Here is a 25,019-nt window from a genome sequence, read left to right as displayed (position 1 = left end):
TTAATGCATCTGAGATAGATTGGTTTATGCCTAAATAGGATGAATTTTTATATATTTTGTCTTATTAGAAATGTGCTCTATTTGTCAGTAATAGTTGAATGAGTCGGTACAGGCTCCCCATTTGACTTTCCCACTCCTATTTGAGTTACTCTGACCATGTTAACATAAACCATTGATCAAAAACTAAAGAAAAAAACCATGGGGGCTTCCCTGGTGGCGCCGTGGTTGAGAGTCCGCCTGCCGAAGCAGGAGACACGGGTTCATGCCCCGATCTGGGAAGATCCCACATGCCGCGGAGCAGCTGGGCTCGTGAGCCATGGCCGCTGGGCCTGCGCGTCCGGACCCTGTGCTCCACAACGAGAGAGGCCACAGCAGTGAGAGGCTCGCGTACAGGAAAAAAAAAAAAGAAAAAAATCATGGCCAGCTAAATTGTGCAAGATTTTATAACAGGGGTCAGCAAACTTTTTCTGTGAAGGGCCAGACAGATATTTTAGGCTTATAGGCCACGTGATCTCTGTTGCAACTGCTCAGCTCTGCTGTTGTAGTGCTACAGCAGCCAAAGACAATATAGAAATGAACGAGCACAGCTGTGTCCCAATAAAACTTTATTTACATGAACAGGCAACAGCCAAATTTGGCCGTAGTTGCTGATCTCTGCTTCAGGCCATTCTGCCTTCTGCGTCTTTCGCATACCCATTCTCCAAAGGCATCATAAAAAAATGCAGTCATCTACATTGTATTTTCTGGTAATCCCAAAGTACTGAATCTCTCAGTTCTGAAATGTGTATACTATTTTTTTTCTCTTTGGTTAGAAAATGGTATAGAGTTTAGCCTGGGAATTCATCTATAGGAATGACTGAGAATGCCTTGCTTATTAAACCAAGAATTCTTGGTTGAGGTTTATTATTCACCTAGGTCCATTCTCCCTGAATCCATAACGTTAACTCAGTCTGTCACTTGAAAGATAGGCAAATAGTAAAGCATTTTGGAGAATCACTGAAGGTTTCCTTACCGCCACAGAATAGGTCTTGAAAGGTTATGAGCTGTTTGCTGGTCTGTCTTCCTTATGGGAGCTGCTGCTCTTCCTTGGACTGGAATGTCTAGTTCCAGGACAGGGAGTTTCTACTTTGAAGCCCACTCAGAACTGATTATACCTCTTCATGGAAACTGACTAGAATGACCTAGTCTGTAGTGAAGGGTCAAGGGACTAAATTGGGTTTGGAATTATCAACTAATGTCATTGTGCCCGGGGAGATGTACTGGGAGGCTTTCCTAGGGAAGTAACAATGAGTGATAAGAGAAAGGGGTTAGCAAGAGCAGACAGGGAAGATACCACAGGACATGTATTGTAGACCCGCCACTTTCTGGCTGTGTGAGCTTGCTTTGCCAAGTTTACCTCTGTAAAAAGGGCACTTGAATAGAACATAGAGTAGGAGCAAGTCAGATTATCCACCCATACTCGTTGCTCACCCTGTGTTCTGAGGGCCAGATGAGTTTAGACCAGATGTTCAAAATTCACATATATGTACACACGGGCATGCCCTCAGGTACACGTGTGTATTGTATGTGTTGTGTTTGTGTTGTGTGCATGAATACATCCCTCATAGAAGGAGTATTGTGAGCAATGAATTAGACTATATATGTAAATGTTTATAGATCAGTTTCCATCATGCAATGCATGCCTTATGGGTGTTTGCTGTGTGGCTGAAGTTTTGTACTCCCTACTGCAGAGTTTCCAATAGTGACACTATTCATACTATAGGGCAGGTATTTCTTGGCTGGGTATTGTTGGATACTGAGCAACATTTCTGGCCTATACCCCCTAGAGACCATTAGCGCCCCAACCCTAGTTATGACAAGCAAAAATGTCTCCAGGCATTGCCAAATGTCCCTGGGTACCAAATCACCCCAGTTGAAACCATAGCCCTAGTGGAACCAAAACATGAATATAAGGAATTCATTCCCAGACTTTAGCAAGTATCTAAATCACCAGGAGAGCTTGTGAACATACGGATTGCTGGGTCCCACTCCAGGGTTTCTGATTCAGAGTCTGGTTTTAGATCCAAGAATTTACATTTCTAATGAGTTCCTAAGTGATGCTGATGCTGATGCTGCTTCCAGGACCACAAGTGTGTAAGTGTGTAAGTGTGTAGGTAAGATGTAAGACACTCTGCTTTCACGCTGTGTGTGCGCGCGCACAGTGTGCATACGTGCCAGGTGGGCGTGGGGGTGGGGGGACAAGCCATTTTGAGATGCATTTTCTCGGTGAAAAATTTTTGTCTACATTTTTTAAAAAGCAAAAACGTGATTATTCCATCAACTTATGCTCTCTGTAAAATTCAACAGTATAGAAACTCACAAAGTTAGTTTCTGTTGCCGCTAGACCCCACTTCACGTCCCAGATAGTGCACGTAGTACCAATTTGGTATTATCCTTCCAGACGTTCTTCCCTTTCTCCTTCCCTCCCCCCACCCTCTCTCTCTCTCTCTGTATCTATGTATAAATATATATATATATATATATGTACGTGTATGTATAATTTTTTGAAAAATAGAACTGGGATTATAATGTAAAAAAAAAAGATGTAAGATATTCTGGAAGAATTCTTGGTGATTTAAAAAGTGCTTCCTAATTTTGAGGATTTTGATGTTACTGTGAGCACAGGGCTTAAGGTCTCTTTATTAAGGCCATTGGGTGGTTCCTCACAGCTGTGGCAGAGATTTGGGGAACAAGCAAGGCATTTATGGGAGATGTTCAGTCTGTCCTGGGTTTTAGTCAGCACTGCCCTGCCAGCTGTCACCTGAATCCTGCCAGGAGACTGCTCCAGGCCCTGGTGAAACACTGGGACTCCTACAGAAATGAACTTTTAATTTTCACTTTATAGTCAGACTTAACTACCAAATGAGGCAGTGTGACATTGGGGTCTGTCAATATGAAATGCATGTTCAGAGTGGATTTGAAGGACTTGATGACTGAGGATGCCGGTGTGTAACCGGTGATTGTTAGAGCCCTGGCTCTGACTTGCATCTTATTTACTTGCACCAGCTGTCTCGTCCTTCCTTGATTTCCCTCCTTGGGTCAGAGTTCCTGTTGTCCTGAGCTGTCATCCATGCTCTCTCTCTTTTTTTTCTTTTCTGGGAGTTAGAGATGGAACTGTCTTGAGCTATTTATCAGTCTTATCTCTCCTGACCCTCTGTTAGTCTTTCGGCCTGTGGATCTAATCCACTTTAATTGATTGATCTCGTGCAACCAGACATCAGGAAAACAACAGGAGAAGCACAACTGCAGCTGGGGGGGAAGATGGATACAATTTTGCTGGGTGGGCACAAAGGTCATAGAGACCTGTGCAGATTTAGGAAAATAGAATTTATTTCCAAGCCATTTAACATGAATTTTCTAGGGACAGTCTGTACGGATTCTGGAGTTGATGATCTTGAATGGGAGACAGTCATTTCAAATACACAGAGAAGAATTTGCCAAGATTTTATTCATTTCTCTTAAGTACCATTCAACACAGGCATTATTATTATTGTTGTCTTTGTATTGTTATACCGACAGTTGAGACCTGTTCCAGATCATCTGGGCAACAAGATACAGAGCCTTGACTGGGCTCAGGTCTTCTGCTTCTAGATCTTAAAAGCTCTGGGACCCAGAGCAGACATTTTCTTCTTCCCTCCCTGCCCTTCCTGCCACACACACAGCCACATTTAAACTCCTCGAAGGAAGGAGACTGGGTCATTGTCATGGGATGACAGTGGAAGTCCAAACTCTCGCAGTTGCACAGGTTGGAGCCTTGTCAGTTTGAGTGATTCTGGATAGGATTATTCTCTATCTTGGACTTCTTGAGGGAGAGACCTGGTCTCAAATCCCTTCATAGCACATGGCTTAGCACACCAGAAGTGCACACTCACTGCTTATTATCTAACAGTTGTCTTGGGTCTAGAACAAGGAGATTATAATATTGAAAGAATGGACTTATGATCTTCACTGAAAGATAATTAATAGCCACGTAAAGAACCCATACATGATCTAATAAATGCAGGGTGTTTTATCCTAGCGAACTCCAATAAAATCCTCCTATAGTCAAAATTATCTGATGAATCAAGTAAATTGTACCTTATCCTTTTGTATTTTACAAATTGCATATATAAAGCATAATGAGACTATATGTTTTGCCCAAGATTTATTGCAAAAAAAATTCTCAGTACAAATGACCAATTCACTGCTTTATCCCAGACTGTTCAAATCCTAGTTAGCCTCCCATGGTATAAAAGCATATTAGCACAGTTTTTTCTATCACAACCACATATTATAATTTATATTCATTCATTCACATATCCATTAATTTAACAAGTGTTTGCTGAGCACCTGTTAGGATCCCTACATTTGAAATAAACACAAATAGTTTAGGCAGACAGGTTAGGCAGGTTATACAGATGTAAAGTGTGTAATATGTAATACATATACCATTTTCTATAAATAACTCAGTTGCAACTTGAATACATATGATGGAAACATAACAAGGTGGAAAACCCATGGGTTTTAAAGTCAGACAGACCTGTATTCTAATATTAAATATATATTTTAGTACTCGTGCGAATTCTCAATTGTCTGAATCTTGATCTTTTTAACCTATAAAATTTGGAGGGGGGATTGGAACCAAGATGGCAGAGTAGAAGGATGTGCTCTCACTCCCTCTTGCTTGAACACCAGAATCACAACTAGCTGCTGGACAATCAGCGACAGAAAGACACCAGAACTCATCAAAATTGTACCCCACATCCAAAGACAAAGGAGAAGCCACAATGAGATGGTAGGAGGGGCACAATCAAAGTAAAATCAAATCCCATAACTGCTGGGTGGGTGACTCACAGTCTGGAGAACACTTATACCACAGAAGTCCAACCACTGGAGTGGAGGTTCTGAGCCCCATGTCAGGCTTCCCAACCTGGGGGTCCAGCAATGGGAGGAGGAATTCCTAGAGAATCATATTTTGAAGGCTACAGGGATTTGATTGCAGGACTTCGACAGGACTGGGAGAAACAGAGACTCCACTCTTGGAGGGCACACACAAAGTAGTGTGTGCATCGGAACCCAGGGGCAGCGGCAGTGACCCCAAGGGAGACTGAACCAGACCTACCTGCTGGTGTTGGACAGTCTCCTGCAGAGGCGGGGGCTGGCTGTGGATCACCTTGGGGACGAGGACACTGGCAGCAGAAGTTCTGGGAAGTACTCCTTGGTGTGAGCCCTCCCAGAGTGTGTCATTAGCCCCACCAAAGAGCCAAGGTAGGCTCCAGTGTTGGGTTGCCTCCAGCCAAACAACCAAAAGGGAGGGAACCCAGGCCCACCCATCAGCAGTCAAGCGGATTAAAGTTTTACTGAGCTCCCACCACCATAGCAACAGTCAGCTCTACCCACCACCAGTCCCTCCCATCAGGAAACTTGCATGAGCCTCTTAGATAGCCTCATCCACCAGAGGGCAAACAGCAGAAGCAAGAAGACCTACAGTCCTGCAGCCTGTGGAACAAAACCACATTCACAGAAAGACAGACAAGATGAAAAGACAGAGGGCTATGTACCAGATAAAGGAACAAGATAAAACCCCAGAAAAACAACTAAATGAAGTGGAGATAGGCAACCTTCCAGAAAAAAAATTCAGAATAATGATAGTGAAGATGATCCAGGACCTCGGAAAAAGAATGGAGGCAAAGATTGAGAAGATGCAAGAAATATTTGACAAAGATCAAGAAGAATTAAAGAACAAACAAACAGAGATGAACAATACAATAACCGAAATGAAAAGTGCACTAGAAGGAATCAATAGCAGAATACCTGAGGCAGAAGAATGGATAAGTGACCTGGAAGACATAATGGTGGAATTCCCTGCTGCGGAACAGAATAAAGAAAAAAGAATGAAAAGAAATGAAGACAGCCTACAAGACCTCGGGGACAACATTAAATGCAACAACATTCACATTATAGGGGTCCCAGAAGGAAAAGAGAGAGAGAAAGGACCAGAGAAAATATTTGAAGAGATTATAGTCGAAAACTTCCCTAACATGGGAAAGGAAATAGCCACCCAAGTCCAAGAAGCACACAAAGTCCAATACAGGATAAACCCAAGGAGAAACACGCCGAGACACATAGTAATCAATTGGCAAAAATTAAAGACAAGAAAAATTATTGAAAGCAGCAAGGGAAGAACAACAAATAACATACAAGGGAATTCCCATAAGGTTAACAGCTGATTTCTCAGCAGAAACTCTACAAGCCAGAACGGAGTGGCATGATATACTTAAAGTGATGAAAGGGAAGAACCTACAACCAAGATTACTCTACCTGGCAAGGATCTCATTCAGATTCGATGGAGAACACAAAAGCTTTACAGACAAGCAAAAGGTAAGAGAATTCAGCACCACCAAACCAGCTCTACAAAAACTGCTAAAGGAACTTCTCTAAGTGGGAAACACAAGACAAGAAAAGGACCTACAAAAACAAACCCAGAACAATTAAGAAAATGCTCATAGGAACACACATATCGATAATTACCTTAACCAGGAATGGATTAAATGCTACAACCAAAAGACACAGGCTTGCTGAATGGATACAAAAACAAGACCCATATATATACTGTCTACAAGAGACCCACTTCAGACCCAGGGACACACAGATTGAGAGTGAGGGGATGGAAAAAGGTATTCCATGCAAATGGAAATCAAAAGAAAGCTGGAGTAGCGATACTCGTATCAGATAAAATATACTTTAAAATAAACACTGTTACAAGAGATAAGGAGGGACACTACATAATGATCAAAGGATCAATGCAAGAAGAAGATATAACAATTATAAATATATATGCACCCAACGTAGGAGCACCTCAATACATAAGGCAACTGCTAACAACTATAAAAGAGGAAATCGACAGTAACACAATAATCGTTCAGGACTTTAACACCTCACTTACACCAATTGACAGATCATCCAAAATGAAAATAAATAAGGAAACAGAAACTTTAAATGACACAGTAAACTAGATAGATTTAATTGATATTTATAGCACATTCCATTGAAAAACAGCAGATTACACTTTCTTCTCAAGTGCACACAGAACATTCTCCAGGATAGATCTTGGGTCACAAATCAAGCCTCAGTAAATTTAAGAAAACTGAAATCATATCAAGCATCATTTCTGACCACAACGCTATGAGATTAGAAATCAATTACAGGGAAAAAAACGTAGGAAACATAAACACATGGAAGCTAAAAAATATGTTACTAAATAATCAAGAGATCACTGAAGAAATCAAAGAGGAAATCAAAAAGTACCTAGAGAAAAAGGACAATGAAAACACGACCATCCAAAACCTATGAGATGCAGCCAAAGCCATTCTAAGAGGGAAGTTTATAGCTATACAAACCTACCTCAAGAAACAAGACAAATCTCAAATAACAATCTAACCTTACACCTAAAGGAACTAGAGAAAGAAGAACAAACAAAACCCAAAGTTAGCAGAAGGAAAGAAATCATAAAGATCAGAGCAGAAATAAATGAAATAGAAACAAAGAAAACAATAGCAAAGATCAATAAAACTAAAAGCTGGTCCTTTGAGAAGATAAACAAAATTGATAAACCATTAGCCAGACTCATCAAGAAAAAGAGGGAGAGGACTCAAATCAATAAAATTAGAAATGAAAAAGGAGAAGTTACAACAGACACCACAGAAATACAAAGCATCCTAAGAGACTACTACAAGCAACTCTATGCCAATAAAATGGACAACCTGGAAGAAATGGACAAATTCTTAGAAAGGTATAACCTTCCAAGACTGAATCAGGAAGAATTAGAAAATATGAACAGACCAATCACAAATAATGAAACTGAAACTATGATTAAAAACCTTCCAACAAACAAAAGTCCAGGACCAGATGGCTTCACAGGTGAATTCTAACAAACATTTAGAGAGGAGCTAATACCCATCCTTCTCAAACTCTTCCAAAAAATTGCAGAGGAAGGAACACTCCCAAACTCATTCTATGAGGCCACCATCACCCTGGTACCAAAACCAGACAAAGATACTACAAAAAAAGAAAAGTACAGACCAATATCACTGATGAATATAAATGCAAAAATCCTCAACAAAGTACTAGCAAACAGCATCCAACAACACATTAAAAAATCATACACCATGATCAAGTGAGATTTATCCCAGGGATGCAAGGATTCTTCATTATACACAAATCAATCAATGTGATACACAATCTTAATAAACTGAAGAATAAAAACCATATGATCATCTCAATAGATGCAGAAAAAGCTTTTGACAAAATTCAACACCCATTTATGATAAAAACTCTCCAGAAAGTGGGCATAGAGGGAACCTACCTCAACATAATAAAGGCCATATATAACAAACCCAGAGCAAACATTCTCAGTGGTGAAAAACTGAAAGCGTTTCCTCTAAGATCAGGAACAAGACAAGGTTGTCCACTCTTGCCATTATTTTTCAACATAGTTTTGGAAGTCCTAGCCACAGCAATCAGAGAAGAAAAAGAAATAAAAGGAATACAGATTGGAAAAGAAGAAGTAAAACTGTCACTGTTCGCAGATGACATGATATACCTAGTGAATCCTAAAGATGCCACCAGAAAACTACTAGAGCTGATCAATGAATTTGGTAAAGTTACAGGATACAAAATTAATGCACAGAAATCTGTTGCATTCCTATACACTAATGATGAAAAATCTGAAAGAGAAGTTAAGGAAACACTCCCATTTACCATTGCAACAAAAAGAATAAAATACCTAGGAATAAACCTACCTGGATAGACAAAAGACCTGTATGCAGAAAACTATAAGACACTGATGAAAGAAATTAAAGATGTTACAAACAGATGGAGAGACATACCATGATCTTGGATTGGAAGAATCAATATTATGAAAATGACTATATTACCCAAAGCAATCTACAGATTCAATGCAATCCTTATCAAATTACCAATGGCGGGCTTCCCTGGATGTGCAGTGGTTGAGACTCTGCCTGCCGATGCAGGGGACACGGGTTCGTGCCCCAGTCTGGGAAGATCCCACATGCTGCGGAGCGGCTGGGCCAGTGAGCTATGCCGCTGTGCCTGCGTGTCCGGAGCCTGTGTTCTGCAACGGGAGAGCCCACAACAGTGAGAGGACTGCATACCGCAAAAAAAAAAAAAAGAAGAAAGAAAATTACCAATGGCATTTTTTACAGAACTAGAACAAAAAATCTTAAAATTTGTATGGACACAAAAGACCCCAAATAGCCAAAGCAGTCTTGAGGGAAAAAAACGGAGCTGGAGGAATCAGACTCCCTGACTTCAGACTGTACTATAAAGCTACAGTAATCAAGACAATATGGTACTGGCACAAAAACAGAAACATAGATCAATGGAACAGGATAGAAAGCCCAGAGATAAACCCACGCACCTATGGTCAACTAATCTATGACAAAGGAGGCAAAGATATACAATGGAGAAAAGACAGGCTCTTCAATAAGTGGTGCTGGGAAAACTGGACAGCTACATGTAACAGAATGAAATTAAAACACTCCCTAACACCATATGCAAAAATGAACTCAAAATGGATTACAGACCCAAATATAAGACCGGACACTATAAAACTCTTAGAGGAAAACATAGGGAGAACACTCTTTCACATAAATCACAGCAAGATCTTTTTTGATCCACCTCCTAGAGTAATGGAAATAAAAACAAAAATAAATGGGACCTAATGAAATTTCAAAGCTTTTGCACAGCAAAGGAAACCATAAACAAGACGAAAATACAACCCTCAGAATGGGAGAAAATATTTACAAACGAATCAACGGACAAAGGATTAATCTCCAAAATATACAAACAGCTCATGCAGCTCAATATTAAAAAAACAAACAACCAATCCAAAAATGGGCAGAAGACCTAAATAGACATTTCTCCAAAGAAGACATGCAGATGGCCAAGAAGCACATGAAAAGCTGCTCAACATCACTAATTATTAGAGATATGCAAATCAGAACTACAATGACGTATCACCTCACACCAGTAAGAATGGGCATCATCAGAATATCTACAAACAACAAATGCTGGAGAGGGTGTGGAGAAAAGGGAACCCTCTTGCACTGTGAGTGGGCATGTAAATTGATACAGCCACTATGGAGAACAGTATGGAGGTTCCTTAAAAAACTAAAAATAGAATTACCATATGATCCAGCAATCCCACTACTGGGCATATACCCAGAGCAAACCATAATTCAAAAAGACACATGCACCCCAATGTTCATTGCAGCACTACTTACAATAGCCAGGCCATGGAAGCAACCTAAATGCCCACAACAGACGAATGGATAAAGAAGATGTGGTACATATATGCAATGGAATATTACTCAGCCATAAAAAGGAACAAAATGGGGTCATTTGTAGAGATATGGATGGACCTAGAGACTGTCATACAGAGTGAAGTAAGTCAGAAAGAGAAAAACAAATATCGTATACTAACGCATATATGTGGAACCTAGAAAAATGGTACAGATGAACTGGTTTGCAGGGCAGAAACTGAGACACAGATGTAGAGAACAAACGTATGGACACCAAGGGGGGAAAGCGGCAGGGGGGTGGGGGTGATGGTGTGATGAATTGGGAGATTGGGTTTGACATGTATACACTGATGTGTATAAAATGGATGACTAATAAGAACCTGCTGTATAAAAAAATTAAGTTAAATTTAAAAATTAAAAAAAAAGAAATGTAGGTAAAATTCAATTTTTATACTAAATTGTTAGGCTATGTCTTAGAATGAAAAGATAGAACAAATCTAATTTTTTATCGTTTTACTTGGAACTCTGAACACAAGAGTATAATGAAGTTTTTTAAGTGGAATAAACCTTCCAGATCAACTAACTTAGCAGTTCTCAAATCTTTTGGTCTTAAGACCCCTTTAAACTTAAAAAAATGATAAGCCCAAAGAGCTTTTGTTAACGTGAGTTATATCTAGTGATGTTTACCCTGTTAGAAATTAAAACCATGAAACATTTAAAGTAGCTGTTTATTAATCCATTTAGAAATGAGTAATAAGCCCAATTCATGTTCACATAAATAACAATTTTTGAAAAACAGTATTTTAAAAATTACTGATAATGGCATTGTTTTACATCTTTGCAAATCTCTTTCATGTCTGGCTTAATAAAATATAGCTGGATTCTCCTAAATGCTTCTACATTCAAAAAAGAAAAACATTTTAAGGGTAATTGTGGGAATTTGAAAATTATTCTGTTAAAAATACTTGTTGAGCACCTACCCCATCATCCAGATAGTCTGGGTTATGCCGCAGTAACAGACAGCTTCAAATACCAATATTTGGTGGCATAAAGCAACCAAGCTTTGTTTCTCGTGTTTTCCATGTCGACTGTAGTGTGGCTTGTCGTCATTCTCCCTCAATGACCCAGATTGACAAAGAAGTCACTACTAGGAATTTGCTGAGTGCAGTGGTTCAGAGCAAATGGGAGAGTTCTGGCAGGCCTCAAACCAGCAATTAAACGGATGGCTCAGTAGTAACACCTGATTTTATTGGTCAACACTGGTCCATTGGCCCTACCCATCACAAGCGGACCCAGAATTTCTCTCTCCTATGAACCCATAATGGAGGAGAACTACCAAAATGTGGTAAACAGTGCCACTGATTACTTTATTTACTATAAGCCAGACTCTGAAATGAGTATGGCAGACCTGATGGTGTCTGGCCCCCAAGCAGGCTCACATTCATGTTGTTATTGTTTTACCACCTAGCACTGAACTCACAAATTCTGTGTGAAGCCTAGAAGTTAAGATATGGAGAACTGCTTCCTTTGCATAGCATCCTGGCACACATTTGAGAGCCCCAGTTCTGTTTCTGTCAGCTGCAATTTTCTGAAATAGCAGATGGTGCATTTTGCCTTCCCCTGGGGCGCTCTGGAATGAATGAAGAGATCGCCTTCAGGGAGTTCTTTATTCCTGAGGATATTTCTTGCCCCTGTGCATTTCTGCTCCTGAAATCTGACCCTGGTGTTGGTAGCATCTCTTGGGTCACCTCCATAGCAATCAGTGCTGTTTGGCTGATGGAGGGTCAGAAAGGTGGAGCTGGACTAATTTGAGAGACCATGTGGGCTCATAAAGAGTCATTACTGATAAAGAATGACTTACTGGCTATTTAAAGACAGCCATTTTCTGTACTGTTCAGTTTTTCCCTGAATGCACTTGAGGATTCTTTGGTAATGTCTTCTGATTTACCACTTGTCTTTGTTTTTAACATCAAGGAGTAACATAGATTGAAGTGATTGCCTTGGTAGCAACTTTAGTGGTGAAGGGTATGGAGTTATTAAAATTTATAGTCATGCTGTTTTTGCACCTACACTTTTGCTTATCTCGGAGAGGCTTATAAAAGGCACCAAGGAATGTGGAGAGAGAGCAACTACCGAATCGTGGCAGGAAATCAACCGTGCAAATGTTGGTTTTTTTAGTGTTCTATTTGCTAAAATGTACATTTATTTTTACAATATTTCTTAATGACAGTGTTGCCAAGCCAACCAGTCCTTGGCTCATGCCACTAGTGTCACCTGCACTAATGGCGGGGGGGAAGAAAGAGGAGAGGTGACTTACAATTATTGAGGTCCCAAAATATTGAGGTCCCAAAATATGCACAGCTTTGTGCCAGGTGCTTCACACATATGTGTTCTCCTAAAATCCTCACTGCCATTTGCCTTTCTCCCTCCACGTGATCCTTTATAAAAGAAACACCAGAAGTTAAACAACCTGCCCCAGGTCATGCAGCTTTAAGAATCAGAGGTATTATTTGAACCAAGATATGCTAAAACCCATGTTTATCATATCGAACCAGTGAACTGCTCCAGCAATCACAGTGTTTTAAATAGTCAAATGATTGGATGGTTTCCTTCTCTTGATCTCATGTATACCTTATACTGGTATAATATTTTATTATTCATAAAGTACTGTCATGTTAATTATAACATTTCAGCCTTATAACAGCCCTCCAAAGTATGTAAAGCTAGTATCCTATCCCCATAATATATTATCAAGAAATGGGTTCAGAAAAGTTAAGTAACTTGCCCCAGGTTAGTCAGGGCTGACTCCAAAGCCAGTGCTTTTTATCCTTCACATCATCTCTTCTCTGGACACATGAGCCAGCACACTTTATTTTCATGGCAGCTGAGCATGATGGATTCAAGCCTGGGCAACTGTTTGGGTATTTGTCACAAAGCTTATAATAAACTGAGACAAAGCAGTTAGCCACAGATTATAATGCCACTGTGGTCCCATGACAAATGACAAGGAGGTTGCAGTAATGAAATCTCATTAGAGATTTCATTACTGCGAGTGAAAAGACCACATCTGAGGTCCAGCACAGGCACATTTACCACTGCAGGAAACACAATGAAACATCTGAGTAAGGGTCTCCACTGACATTGGCAACGTGCTAGCAGGATTAGGAAGACCTCCCCCAAACAGTGATTGCAATAGCGAATGTGTGGCGCCTAAGATAAGGACCAAATATTTATTCTGGCAGAGATTAAATCTTCTCTTTTCCTGAATCTATTATGGATCTTGCAGAAAATCTGCCCAAGAAGATATCTCACTGATCAGCCTACTCTGTGAGCCAGAACTGTACTTTGCCACTGCTGCTGCTGAAAAGCTGCAGAAGGCTGGTCTAAAAGTCTCCTCTCCATCCATGATTAATTAGTGACTGAGGTGAATTGAATCACTAGCAGTCCTTTACATGCATCCAGGATTTATACAGTGGTTTCTCATTGAGGAACAGTGATGCAATAAACAGTCCACATTTGTGGGGTGGGCAGAGGAGCAATGGTGTCTGCAGTCATGGTTTTTTCACTCCTCCAGTCCTTCAATTCTGCTAAAAAGATTATGACTCAGGTTATTATAGCCTTGCTTATTTAGGCACGAGGGTGATTAGGTACCAACACACACACACACACACACACACACACACACATCCTTAGAAGTGCATGCCAACTCTTTAAGAGAAAGCAGAAAAGTCATATTGTCATTTCTGCATTCCCAGAGAATTAAGGAGAAAGAATAAAATGGATCATAATATTATTAATTATGGGCATGAAAGATGCAGAAGAACCGACCATCAGGTTCACTTATCCATGCATCATGTTTTAATAGTAGGTATTTTGTTTAGTGCTGGAGGTGCAGAGATAGGAAAACAAAACAAAAAAGCTGAGAACACAGTGTCTCAATAAACAGCGATTTAAGAAATCCTGTTTCTTAGAAACTTAAGAAAATGAGTATGTTTAGTCACCATTTGGGGAGGCACCTGAATTGCTTCTCCCAGAGAACAGAACATGGGTATTGCAGACACCATTTTACATTGTGTGCTGTGCTATCAGGGCACAAAGGAAGCAATGATGTCCACCCTGTATCTCAGCATCCCTGCATGCTGAAATCAGCCTCTTTTGATCAGCCTAGATTCCTACTTTTTACGATTAAGGCTCCTAGGTCCTTATTCATCCTTTTATTGGGCACAAGATGTGTTCACATAACTAAAGGAAAATTGGCTAGTTAAGGAAAGCCTGTCTTTTGGAAAAATAAGTGAAGTCTAGCAAACTATATGGAAACCAGTACCTAAAATCTCACGAGAAGTCTCAATTTATTGACTTTAAGCATAGTGAGTGCTTAATGAATAGTGTATTTATGTATTGAATGAATGAATGGATGAACCAAAGTTACTAAACTTGAGATTCAGTGAAGTCTTTCCTATGTCTTAGTTTGTGTGGATTCTGGACTTCTTTTCCCATATCCTCCTCCTTCCTTTCCTCCCCTGCTTCCTCCTTCTCCTTTTTCTTGAATAGAAGGAAATAGAGGGTAACAGAGACTACGTGGACAAATACTGTGACTCAGTCTTGTAGAACATCAGAATCACAACTAAATTTTATTGTTTTTGAAAGTCCAACCGTTTGCCAATAAGCCAGACTCTTAGAGAAATGGAGAAAGATGTTTCTTTTCTCTCCTTGCCCATTTCCTCCTGACACCCTGCGTGCTGATACCTTTCAGAGAGGTTGTGAGAGACTGATTATATCTGATCCGTGAGGTTACTTTCATTTTGTGTCTTCTTCTGAATACTAATGCCAACTCTTAGTCATAGGTTATTAAAGGAGAAGAGTAAGAGTTTTAATAACATTGTTATTTATATTTCAGTGTTTCTGGGCACTTCCCAGGGTGTGGATGTGTCACCACCACCACCATCACCTTCGTTGCCCTAATGTTACTCTTCTGGAATTCATTGTGTTTTCCCTCCCAGAAGTCTATGTAGGGCCCCAGAGGTTCTTTTCTGCTGTGTAACATAAAGCTATAGCACTGAATATGACCTCCTTCTTTGACTTAACCTTAGGAATAGGGCTACAAGTGTGGGAAGGGTGCCAGCTTCTGACTTGGAAAACCCCAGTTCAGTTTCAGTGAGCCCCACTGAGGATACATTTCCTATGTTCTTTATACCTACAGAAAGTATCACCAAGAGTAAGTCTATAGTGCTAGCTGCTATGGTTTGGGCTCCTAACCATTCTGTACCCCTCCTCTTGGCCTTGTTTGCCCCCCAGAGTGCAAGCAGGCTTGCATTTCCTCTTTAATCCTAAATCTGAATTGTGAAGTAACCTACAATTCAGTGTCTGATTAGCCTCTTCTAGAAAACATGCCTAATTCATCTCACAGAACCTTGCAGTGTCATTACTCACTTGTTAGGTAGTTCTGTGGTTCCAGCTTTGATATCTGTTGAGGGCAATCCAATGATGTAACCTGTGCAGTGCAGCCTCTGAGAGCAATTTGGGTGGTTTTATATCATTGGCTTTTATGTTCAGGATGAAAGCCCACGGAGAAATGTAGGATACTATTATTAACTTCAAGCCGACAGCTCTCTCTGGGTACCTACAGATTCATTGTTAGTTGGAGGATCAACTTTAAAGGGAGAAAACCTTGTGGTTAGTGATAACTTGCCTTTTGTGTTTCTTTATTATAGGAACAGGGGAAAATTGGAGTTGTCTTCAATATTGGCACAGTTGACATCTCCATCAAAGAGGAGAGGACCCCGGTAAATGATGGCAAATACCACGTGGTGCGCTTTACCAGGAACGGCGGCAACGCCACGCTTCAGGTGGACAACTGGCCAGTGAATGAGCATTATCCCACAGGTACATGTTTTACTCTCAATGACCAGACTCTCTTTTGTTCTCCCATTCTTACTTCTAACTGGTGATTTTCTCATGACTGTCACCACATCATTAAAACACTGAATATTAGGCACACATTCATATTTTTTTGGTTGAAAAAAGAAGTGATATCTTTCGGACTTGGTCCAGTACAGGGAGCTTCTGGAGACTTACTAACTATGCACTGAACACTTACTTTGTCCATCTGATTAATACTGCTGACTGGCTCATACCAAATACAATGATTATGGATTTTCCGGGGCACTGCAAAGGATGAGCAATGGAGGGAAGGGTACACCATCTCTAAAATAAACTATTGTCAGTAATCATGGAATAATCAATATGAGATCTGGGCTCTGTGGTGTTCTTGAACATACAGATGGCCAGAGATAGCAGAAAGACTGTGAAAGGAAGTTTACTAAACTTGAGATGATGAACATCAAGTCAGAGTAACAATGAGAGAAAAACTACGGGTGGAATTCCATTCATTTCGTTGACTTGGCCAGTTTTTGCTCCCTCACTTACACTAGCCTGCCTTGATTTTCAGAGGTTGGTCCTAGTAGGCATTTTAATAGCAGGCATGCTGGTGTGGGAGGGAGAGGGGCTGATCATCTGTTGAAATTTTATAGTCAAGGAGCATTCACCAACAAACTCCCAGAGCCAGATGGCCAAATCAAGGACAATGGGGGGAAAGGTTGCCTTCTTTCAAAAGATCATTCAAATCATCCCTTAGCTTTCCCTCTCATCTCTCACTTCTACCAGGAAAGAGCCCTGAACCCTGATCATAAAAGTGCCAGGAATGGAAGGGAAAATACTTTAGCTAAAGGCCTTTGCTCCATCATTACATTATCACCTGGTAGATGCAAGAGAATAGCTCAGAATATTGAACTTGTCACTAATGTGGGCATTTATGCTATGTCTAACTCTCTATCTCCTACACTCCAAACGGCCCATCATTTTCTCACTGTTATCTTCTTACTTCCTTTATAGTGAGGTGAGCACAGAGGTAAGGAAGCCGGAAGCACATTTCCAGAAATGTAAGAGCCCTTTAGCTAATAATCATCACACTTGAGAGAAATACGTATATTTGCCTATTTGTGGCCCAAGAATGTTGAATGACTTGAAGGCTGTGATTATTTTTTCATGCCTAAGTTAGCATTACTTTTCTTTAAATGCCAATTAGAAGTAACTGTGCTACTGGGTTTCTCCTCTGTTAGCCAGGGTCTTCCTATGTCTGCTTTAAGTATTATGGGAGCATTCACAAGGAGCATACAAGACCCCCAAAATACTGAAGCAAAAAGCCCCACCCACTCAGTTATCTACCGTCTCAGTCTCTGTACCATATCCATCTCAGTCTCTGCTGGGAGTCTTTTCACATACTACTCTTAGCACTTCTTAGATTAAGGCACAAAAATGACCGTGTGCATTTATCTTTGAGACTCTGAAGGAAGCCAGAGGTGTTAGCAGCTACTGTGAATTCTCATCGTCATCCAAATGCACTAGACACTAATAGACCTGATTTTTAAATGCTTCTTAAACTCTGGGGGAGGAGCGATGGGAGGAATCGAAATAGCCTAAAATCTTAAAAACTGTTAACTTGTTCATAAGAAAAATCAATCCCTCTCTATGCATATTATCATTGGCCCTGATACTGTTGCTGTAGGGTCTGTTGTGTTTCTATTAGGAATTTCAAAGATTCTAAATCGATGCTAACCACTTGCCCTGAGCCAGTATAGGATTCTGAGTTTGCTGCCAGAAATGAGAAGGCTCTTTAATGGTCATTTTTAAAACCACATATATGTAAGAAAACCAGTGACCCTTGCTGTGTGCCTATCTCTTTGTATGTTTAGTTCCAAATTACGGGTTGCTTCCTATGTTTTCAAAACAGAACAAACCTTTCTTTAATGGCATTGCTTCCCACTGAAAACCATTATTACTAGTAACTGTTGGTAACTGTCATTTGGTAATAATATGTGTTGTTATTACAGGACATGATACAGTAAAGCAGTTATAAGTATGGGCTTTGGAGTCAACTGGCTAGAGTTGGGATCTTGGTGCCATTAGCTATAAATCTGAGGCCCACTAGATTAAGACCTTGAAAGCCCTAAGCACTAAAATATTTGGTGCATGTCCCCACAAATAATCCAAAATATAACAACTATAAACTAAGTGTAAGAATTTCTAACAGTTCTGACTTTTCTTCTCTGATGATCACTATAATGCTTTCAAAATATAGCAGATTCTTCCTCCCCACATTCTCATTTGTTACCCTCTCTGCTTTCTTGGTTCTCTAGGTAAGTGCTTATTCCTCCTATTTGGTGATCCAGTTCCAAACCTTAGGCAAGATATTGAACCTCCCAAGTCTCTGTTTCCGAGTCTATACGATGGGATGATGGTCATACTTACTTTCTAGGGCTAATGTGAATATGCATGTAAAATACCCAACATAATGCTGGGTCAGGTAAGTCAATACTCAATGAACGTTAGCTATGAGGATTACCAAACATTTGAGTAGCATTTTTTGCTATTATATATTCACTCATATAGACTACTTCATTTTGACTATTAAATAGCCTGTAAATTAGGTAGGGTAGGTATTTTTATTCTCCATTTCAAATTTAAAATGAGACCCAGGGAGATATTGTGTTTTTTCTATGAGAGAATAGTCATGAGAGAATAGTAAATGAGGGACAGAACTAGGACCAGAGTCTCCTGTTCCCAGCTAAGCACAATTTCCAATATTGCTCCCATAGCAAATTGGGGGATATTTTGAAAGATGAATAGATAGAAATGAGCATCTTTCTTGTGTCATCTTAGATTTATTCCTTTTCTTAAAGTATCATGTTCCAAAGATCAGTAACCACACAAAGGTGGTTATTGTGAGACACGGAGTCGAAAATCCTCTTTTAAAAAAGAAAAGTTTTCTTAGCTGGGCTAAAAGACTCATTTGTAATGAGACGAAGCTGTCCTCCTAACAACGATGGCAATGTGCTTCCATGAAGCAACTCAAAGAATACTGAGTATTTAAAGGAGCTGTCACCTTACTCCATTGCCTAGATTGGAAAATGGCTTTGGGAAGTCCAACATTCTAGTTGGACTAGGACTTCCTAGGAGTGGCTCACTTTTTCAGCCTTGGATACCTTATTTTCTCTCCCACCTGCTTCCCTGTGCTACTGAAAGGATCCATTTTGCTAAATTTAAAGCTCCATTAGAGCAATCTGGCAATATTTATTTAATTTATTTTAAACGATAAGATCAAAATAACCCCTGTATCTAGGTATCAAAAAATAAAGCCACCTGGTCATGCAATCTTGACACAATTTCTGCAAAAATGATGTATCCATTCTTTTTCCAAGCCATTCTGTTTCATCAATAGTGATAAGTCTATAAGCCAACAAGAGGAGTTCAGTTGTGCTACTTGTCTATAGCTAACGTTTAAACAGTAGAGGAATATAACTCCTACAGAATAGTCACTTACGTCATCTCACTCAGAAGGCATGCTCTCAGGAAACCGTGTCTGCTCTCCAGGTCCCTGTGCACCAGGATGAGTGGGTCAACTCCAGAACCTTCTCATACTCATTTATAGGATTTTATGTGCCTCTACTGAAACATCCCACTGTGAAGTATTTAGAAACCAGCTGGGCCCATGGCATGTAGCATTGACTTTTTGTGAATCAGGAAGGATCCAAAATGAAAATACTTCTATAGCCATCAGAATCTTGTATCACTTAATTCTGGGAGATATAACTCAAAAGCAGCTTCTTTCATTGAACCTGAAAATAGAAAGGCTAAGGAACACGAGAGGGAAATAAAAGAAGAATCAGCCCAGAGTTATCCAGGCACTGACAAATGTTCCTTATAAAGCCTCTAATTGCTGTCTTGACACAATGCAGTGGAGGGGACAAGAGGGGGGAGGTGAACGGTGAGTTGAGCAGGAGGAATTAATTTTAGCCCCAGCTCTAGGTCCCCTGGGAGGCTGAGCTGACTGGGGCTGTTAAAGATCCTCTCTCTGCTGTGAATAGGTGACTGGTTATGTCATCAGGGCTTTCAGAACACTGAACATGGTACAGGAAGGGGCTTTTTAGGTCAGAGCCAGGCTTCCTGGAAAATGAAGACTGATAAGCAGCTTCAATGTGTAAGACTTTCCGTCTTCCCATGGCAGGTGGTGCTGAGGAGAGCAGAGTCTCAATGTTTTTTTTCCCTTTTCCTTGATATCGCACACTAAGTTCATGGAAGTGCTCTTGATTGGTTTCCCTTTCCTCGGTCAGTAAAATGTCCACCGATGACCTGTGCTTCAATCCTGCTTGACCACCCAACTCAGATCATGGCAAAGATGTAGACGTGGCTCCCCTTCAAGGACACTGGATGGGAAAACTCTTTCTTTATATTTGAATGTTTCAAATTCCAAAGAACATTTTCTTTATGGGGACTGAAAGTAAAAACATTTCTGTAGTGCTTACTGATGCTCTAAGTGCCTTCCTACGCATCACTGCGTGTGTGCCTCACTCCCTCCTGTGAGGGTACTTGCTTTGGTATTATTACCACCATACTCATATTAAGGTTACATCGTTGAGGCTCTGAGAGTCAAAATAACTTACCCGATATCACACAGTTGAGGGGCAGACTCAGGATTCCTATCCTGATACTCAGATTGCACCCCCTCAAATTTCTTTCTCCTATCAGTTTTATTGATACTGACACGAGGTTATTAGTTTTGTTGTTTATTCCATTACAGTATCCTCAAATAGAAGTCCTTGCCTGGACTCGTTTAGTTAGTAGTGTTCCTCAGCCTTGATGCTATTGAGATTTGGGGCTGGATAATTCTTTGCTGGGCGGGCTGCCCTGTGCATTGTAGGATGTTTGTCAGAATCCGTAATTTCCACCCCCTTGATGCCAGTAGCGTCTCCACAAACGCCAAATGTCTGCTGGGGGACAAAACTGCCCCCATTTGAGAATTACCGAGTTAAAGAAAGTCTCCAACATATTTTATTTCAAATGCTTATTATCCTTTCATTGTTTAGACAGTATGCATGGGGGTAAGAGAGATTTTTTTTGTTCACATCTCATCCTAGATTATTGAGACTTTGAAGGGTTAAAAACAAGTCTGCGTACTTGACATAATGCTGAAATTTCTCAGGCCTTGGGTTTTCATTAATTCCTAGCCAGGAGGTTTTCTTTCCTTTTCTTTCGTCTTTGCCTGCAAACATTTGAGGCTTGCCAGATTTGAAGCACACATTAAAATAAGCCCCATCTACCTGCTCATTCATCCGTTCAGGACTAGTGTTACTTTCAGTTTGACTGCAAAAAAAACACAGATAGTGAAGTCCTGCAAAGGGAATAGGAAGCATAAATACAACCAAAAGGGAAAGCCATATTTGAGCATGGTTTTAAGACTAGCGATATAGCATCAACACGAGAGAGGCTTACTTAGTGAATGTGTTTGAACATTGCTAAGTACATTTTAAAATCATCTTGCAATAAGTTCTTCAAACATTTGGTCACAAAATGTATCAATTAATCAATCAAACCAGTGCATGCTAAATACTTGCATTGCTAAATAGTCATTTTTTTCCAATTTGTCAGGAACGAATTAGGACTCACAGGTAGGTGAGTTTCCATTTCCAAGGGACTTTTAACTTGCTAGGGTTGGTGACGTGTGTGTGTGTGTGTGTGTGTGTGTGTGTGTGTGTGTGTGAAGCAGCATCCTTTAACCTGGCTGCCAGTGATATTCTCTTGGGAATTTTTTAAAACTCTGTGGCTGCTCAGGCCCGTCCCAGGTAATCAGATTTAATCGGTCTGGGGTGTGGCCCCTGTATCAGCAGCTTCAGTATCACCTGGGAGGTTGTTAAAAATGCAGAACCTTGGGCCCCACCCCAAACCTACTGAATTAGAATCTGAATTTAACAAGGTCCCCAGGTGACTCATGTGCACAGTAAAAATTGAGAAGCACTGGTCCAGACATCAGTATTTTTAGGGAGCTCCTAAGTGATTCTATATGCAGCTAGGTTTGAGAATCACTGATATTTAGAAAGCTAAAAATGTCTCTTTTTCTTCGTTCAGACTGCGTGCTGGTGCTGTTCAATATGGTAGCCACTAACCACACATAGCCACACTTGCAATGTGACTGGTATGACTGAGGCCCTAAAGGTTTACTTTTATTGTGCAATTATTATGTCGTAGGCACTGAGGGATTTAAATACATCTTTCACTCAATCCTCAGGCTGACACTATGAGGCTAGTGGCTCGTGGCTGGTATTGGACGGTGCAGGACTAGGATATACTGTCTCTTATTTCCTTCTGCCTGTTTTACATAATGTAAATCTTCATTTATACCATTAATAAAATAGTGGGCCTTTGCCTTCATACATCTTCTGAACTCATCTAACGTGTTTTGTCTTTACACAGTCACTGGGATAATAACTCCACTCAGTTCATGGGGCTGTGGTCCCAGAGATGTAGAAAATGGAGATGCCACCATCTCTCGGCCAAACTCACCCAGATGGTGATGGCTGTTCTTGGTTGAGCGTATACTACATACTCTGTACTTTATGTTCAATATCTTATTTAGCCTTAATATAACACTAGAGGTCAATGTTAGCACTATCCCCATTTTAGAGACTAAGAACAGTTCCAAGAGCTCAGGTACTTACCTGGCTCACAGCGTAAGTGGAAACGCTGGTACTCCAACCCAAGACCACCTGACTTGAGAGTTCTAGTTTTTCATCACACTCTGCTCCTTCCAGGGATTCACTTCGATACCCTAGAACACTTGCAAGCCCCAGGAATTCTGGTCTTATCCCAAGTCTTGACAATTTAGAATTTTTCTCTCAAGTTAAATTTTCAATTTCTGCCAAGTTAGAAGTCAGCACTAACCTGGGCATTTATGACATTTGCCTTCCTCTACACCATCGCTCAGACCTTGGGGACTTGCAGCGTCTTTCCTTTCATGATCCCATTTTACCTTCTAGCAACATATCTAAGCGGACAGGAAGAGCTTTATTAAATTATTAAATGAAAGTCTATTTTACTGTTTCATGGTCTTACTTGGAGAATGAGAGAGTGGTGAGAGAGTGCTTAGTATTTTTTTCTTTAATTTTTGTTTTATCAGACAAACCTCCTTTCTCTTCTGTGAATTCCCAGCTACAAGATAAATAGCCTTGTATCTTACAAGTTAAATACAATTACTGCTATCAAACCTAGAGCCTTTCTCTCCCTGTAAATGTCTCTTAGAAGCTGATAAGAGTTTCAAGGCAAACTGTGGGCTTCTGCCTAATGCTAAAATTAAACATAACCACCCAGAAGACAAAAAGACAAGCATGTGTACATAGATGTATGTAACATATATTTACATATATTCACATATGCTTACATATATACTTAATCATCCTATGGAAGGGAAGAACATTTCTGATAGACACAGACACACATAGCACGTGAGCACATGGACACATGGCATGTGCTCCTGCGACATTAAGCTAACACATGACTCAAGGTTATTTATAAAATAATTAAATAGCACACAAAGGAGCTTGTCATAATGATGAAGCTGTCTATCAGATAATATGATAGCAATTACAGTAACTAAAGAGATTTATTTGTGAACAGGGCAGTCCTTTTGATCTAGAGGGCTGTTGAGCAAAAGAATAATTTTCCTGGAAAATTCTGTAGGACTTTATAAAATGTACACCTTAGTTTTAAGTCCTGGTTTATGTTTTTCTCATCTTCAGTAGACTGTCTTTGGATTTAAAGAAACTGGATTTTTACTAATTAAAATGTGCACGATAATTGTTTATTTACTCCTAAGTTAAATATTATACATATTATAGTCCAGGGACTCAATGAAATAAGTTATGAGAAATTTGAGGGTCACTTCTAGGCACTATTTAAGTAGGAATGTAACAGAAAAGATTTCTTAATTTCTATGAACAGTGAGTACATTTTTATTAAACCAAATCCATGGAATGATACTTTGAAGATTAGAATTACAGTATGGTCACAATGTTATGTGATTTTCAAATTTCATTTGAGATAGTGTGACATAAAAATACTAATAACATCTTACTCTTTGCAAGGCCTTTATAATAAGAATTCTTCTGAATTAAAACAGTCATCAAATATTGCATAATTTCAAAGCTGGGCTAAGTGAGTTACAAGTTTTATTTGTCCTATTGTCACAGAGAAGCTCCAGTTTAAGTAGTAAATGAAATTATGGCCTGCAGAATTTGTTCTTAATTATGAAAATCTAGAATTATTATCCTAGCCTAAAACACAATTACCCTATACTGTTTTCTCTCTGCCCCAGAGTTATGTGGGCAGCAAATGTCCTAACACACACCCAAGAGTATAGCTTTATTTATAGGAAAACTTCCCAATTTTCAGTCTCTTCAGTTTAAGCTTTGCACAAGTTTGCAGGGTCCCTATAGTTATTTAAAGCCTAAAAAAGAATGTTTAGCTTCTTCGAGGAAAATAGTACATAAATATCCAATAATAATAATATATATTCACATACAGTATGTCATTTATAATTCTATAAAGCACAGAGGGTAATGAAAGGCACTCTAAACTGTAAATCACTCAAATCGATTGTAATCATATTGCAGCTCATCTCAAAGAGATAAAGACCTTCCACTCCTCTGAAATCCCTGTCAATACCCCAGCAGGCTAAAGAAAGGGGAAAGGAGGGTCAGAGGAAGAAGGACAGATGAGTCAAGGTTAAAGAGGCACTTTTAATTTTCAGTTCATGAAGTTAATGTGGATTGAATTAGATTCCCAGTGATA

The 25,019-nt window shown here is 39.9% G+C and overlaps 1 protein-coding gene across 3 annotated transcripts in view; it reads left to right on the top strand.

The window, feature by feature from the left end:
- Positions 1 to 25,019, top strand: part of LOC307182405 (neurexin-3-beta) — a 1,521,800-nt gene that overhangs the window by 1,313,138 nt on the left and 183,643 nt on the right. For all 3 annotated transcript variants that reach the window (XM_079913629.1, XM_079913627.1, XM_079913628.1), the window contains one exon: positions 16,052 to 16,223. In XM_079913629.1, the coding sequence (XP_079769755.1) occupies positions 16,052 to 16,223 (172 nt within the window). The remainder of the gene's footprint in view (positions 1 to 16,051; positions 16,224 to 25,019) is intronic.

The sequence above is a fragment of the Stenella coeruleoalba genome (genome assembly GCF_951394435.1).
Source record: "Stenella coeruleoalba genome assembly, chromosome: 2".
NCBI lineage: Eukaryota > Metazoa > Chordata > Mammalia > Artiodactyla > Delphinidae > Stenella > Stenella coeruleoalba.
Note: the sequence above shows the minus strand (reverse complement) of the source record. Positions and strands in the feature narration are given on the sequence as shown.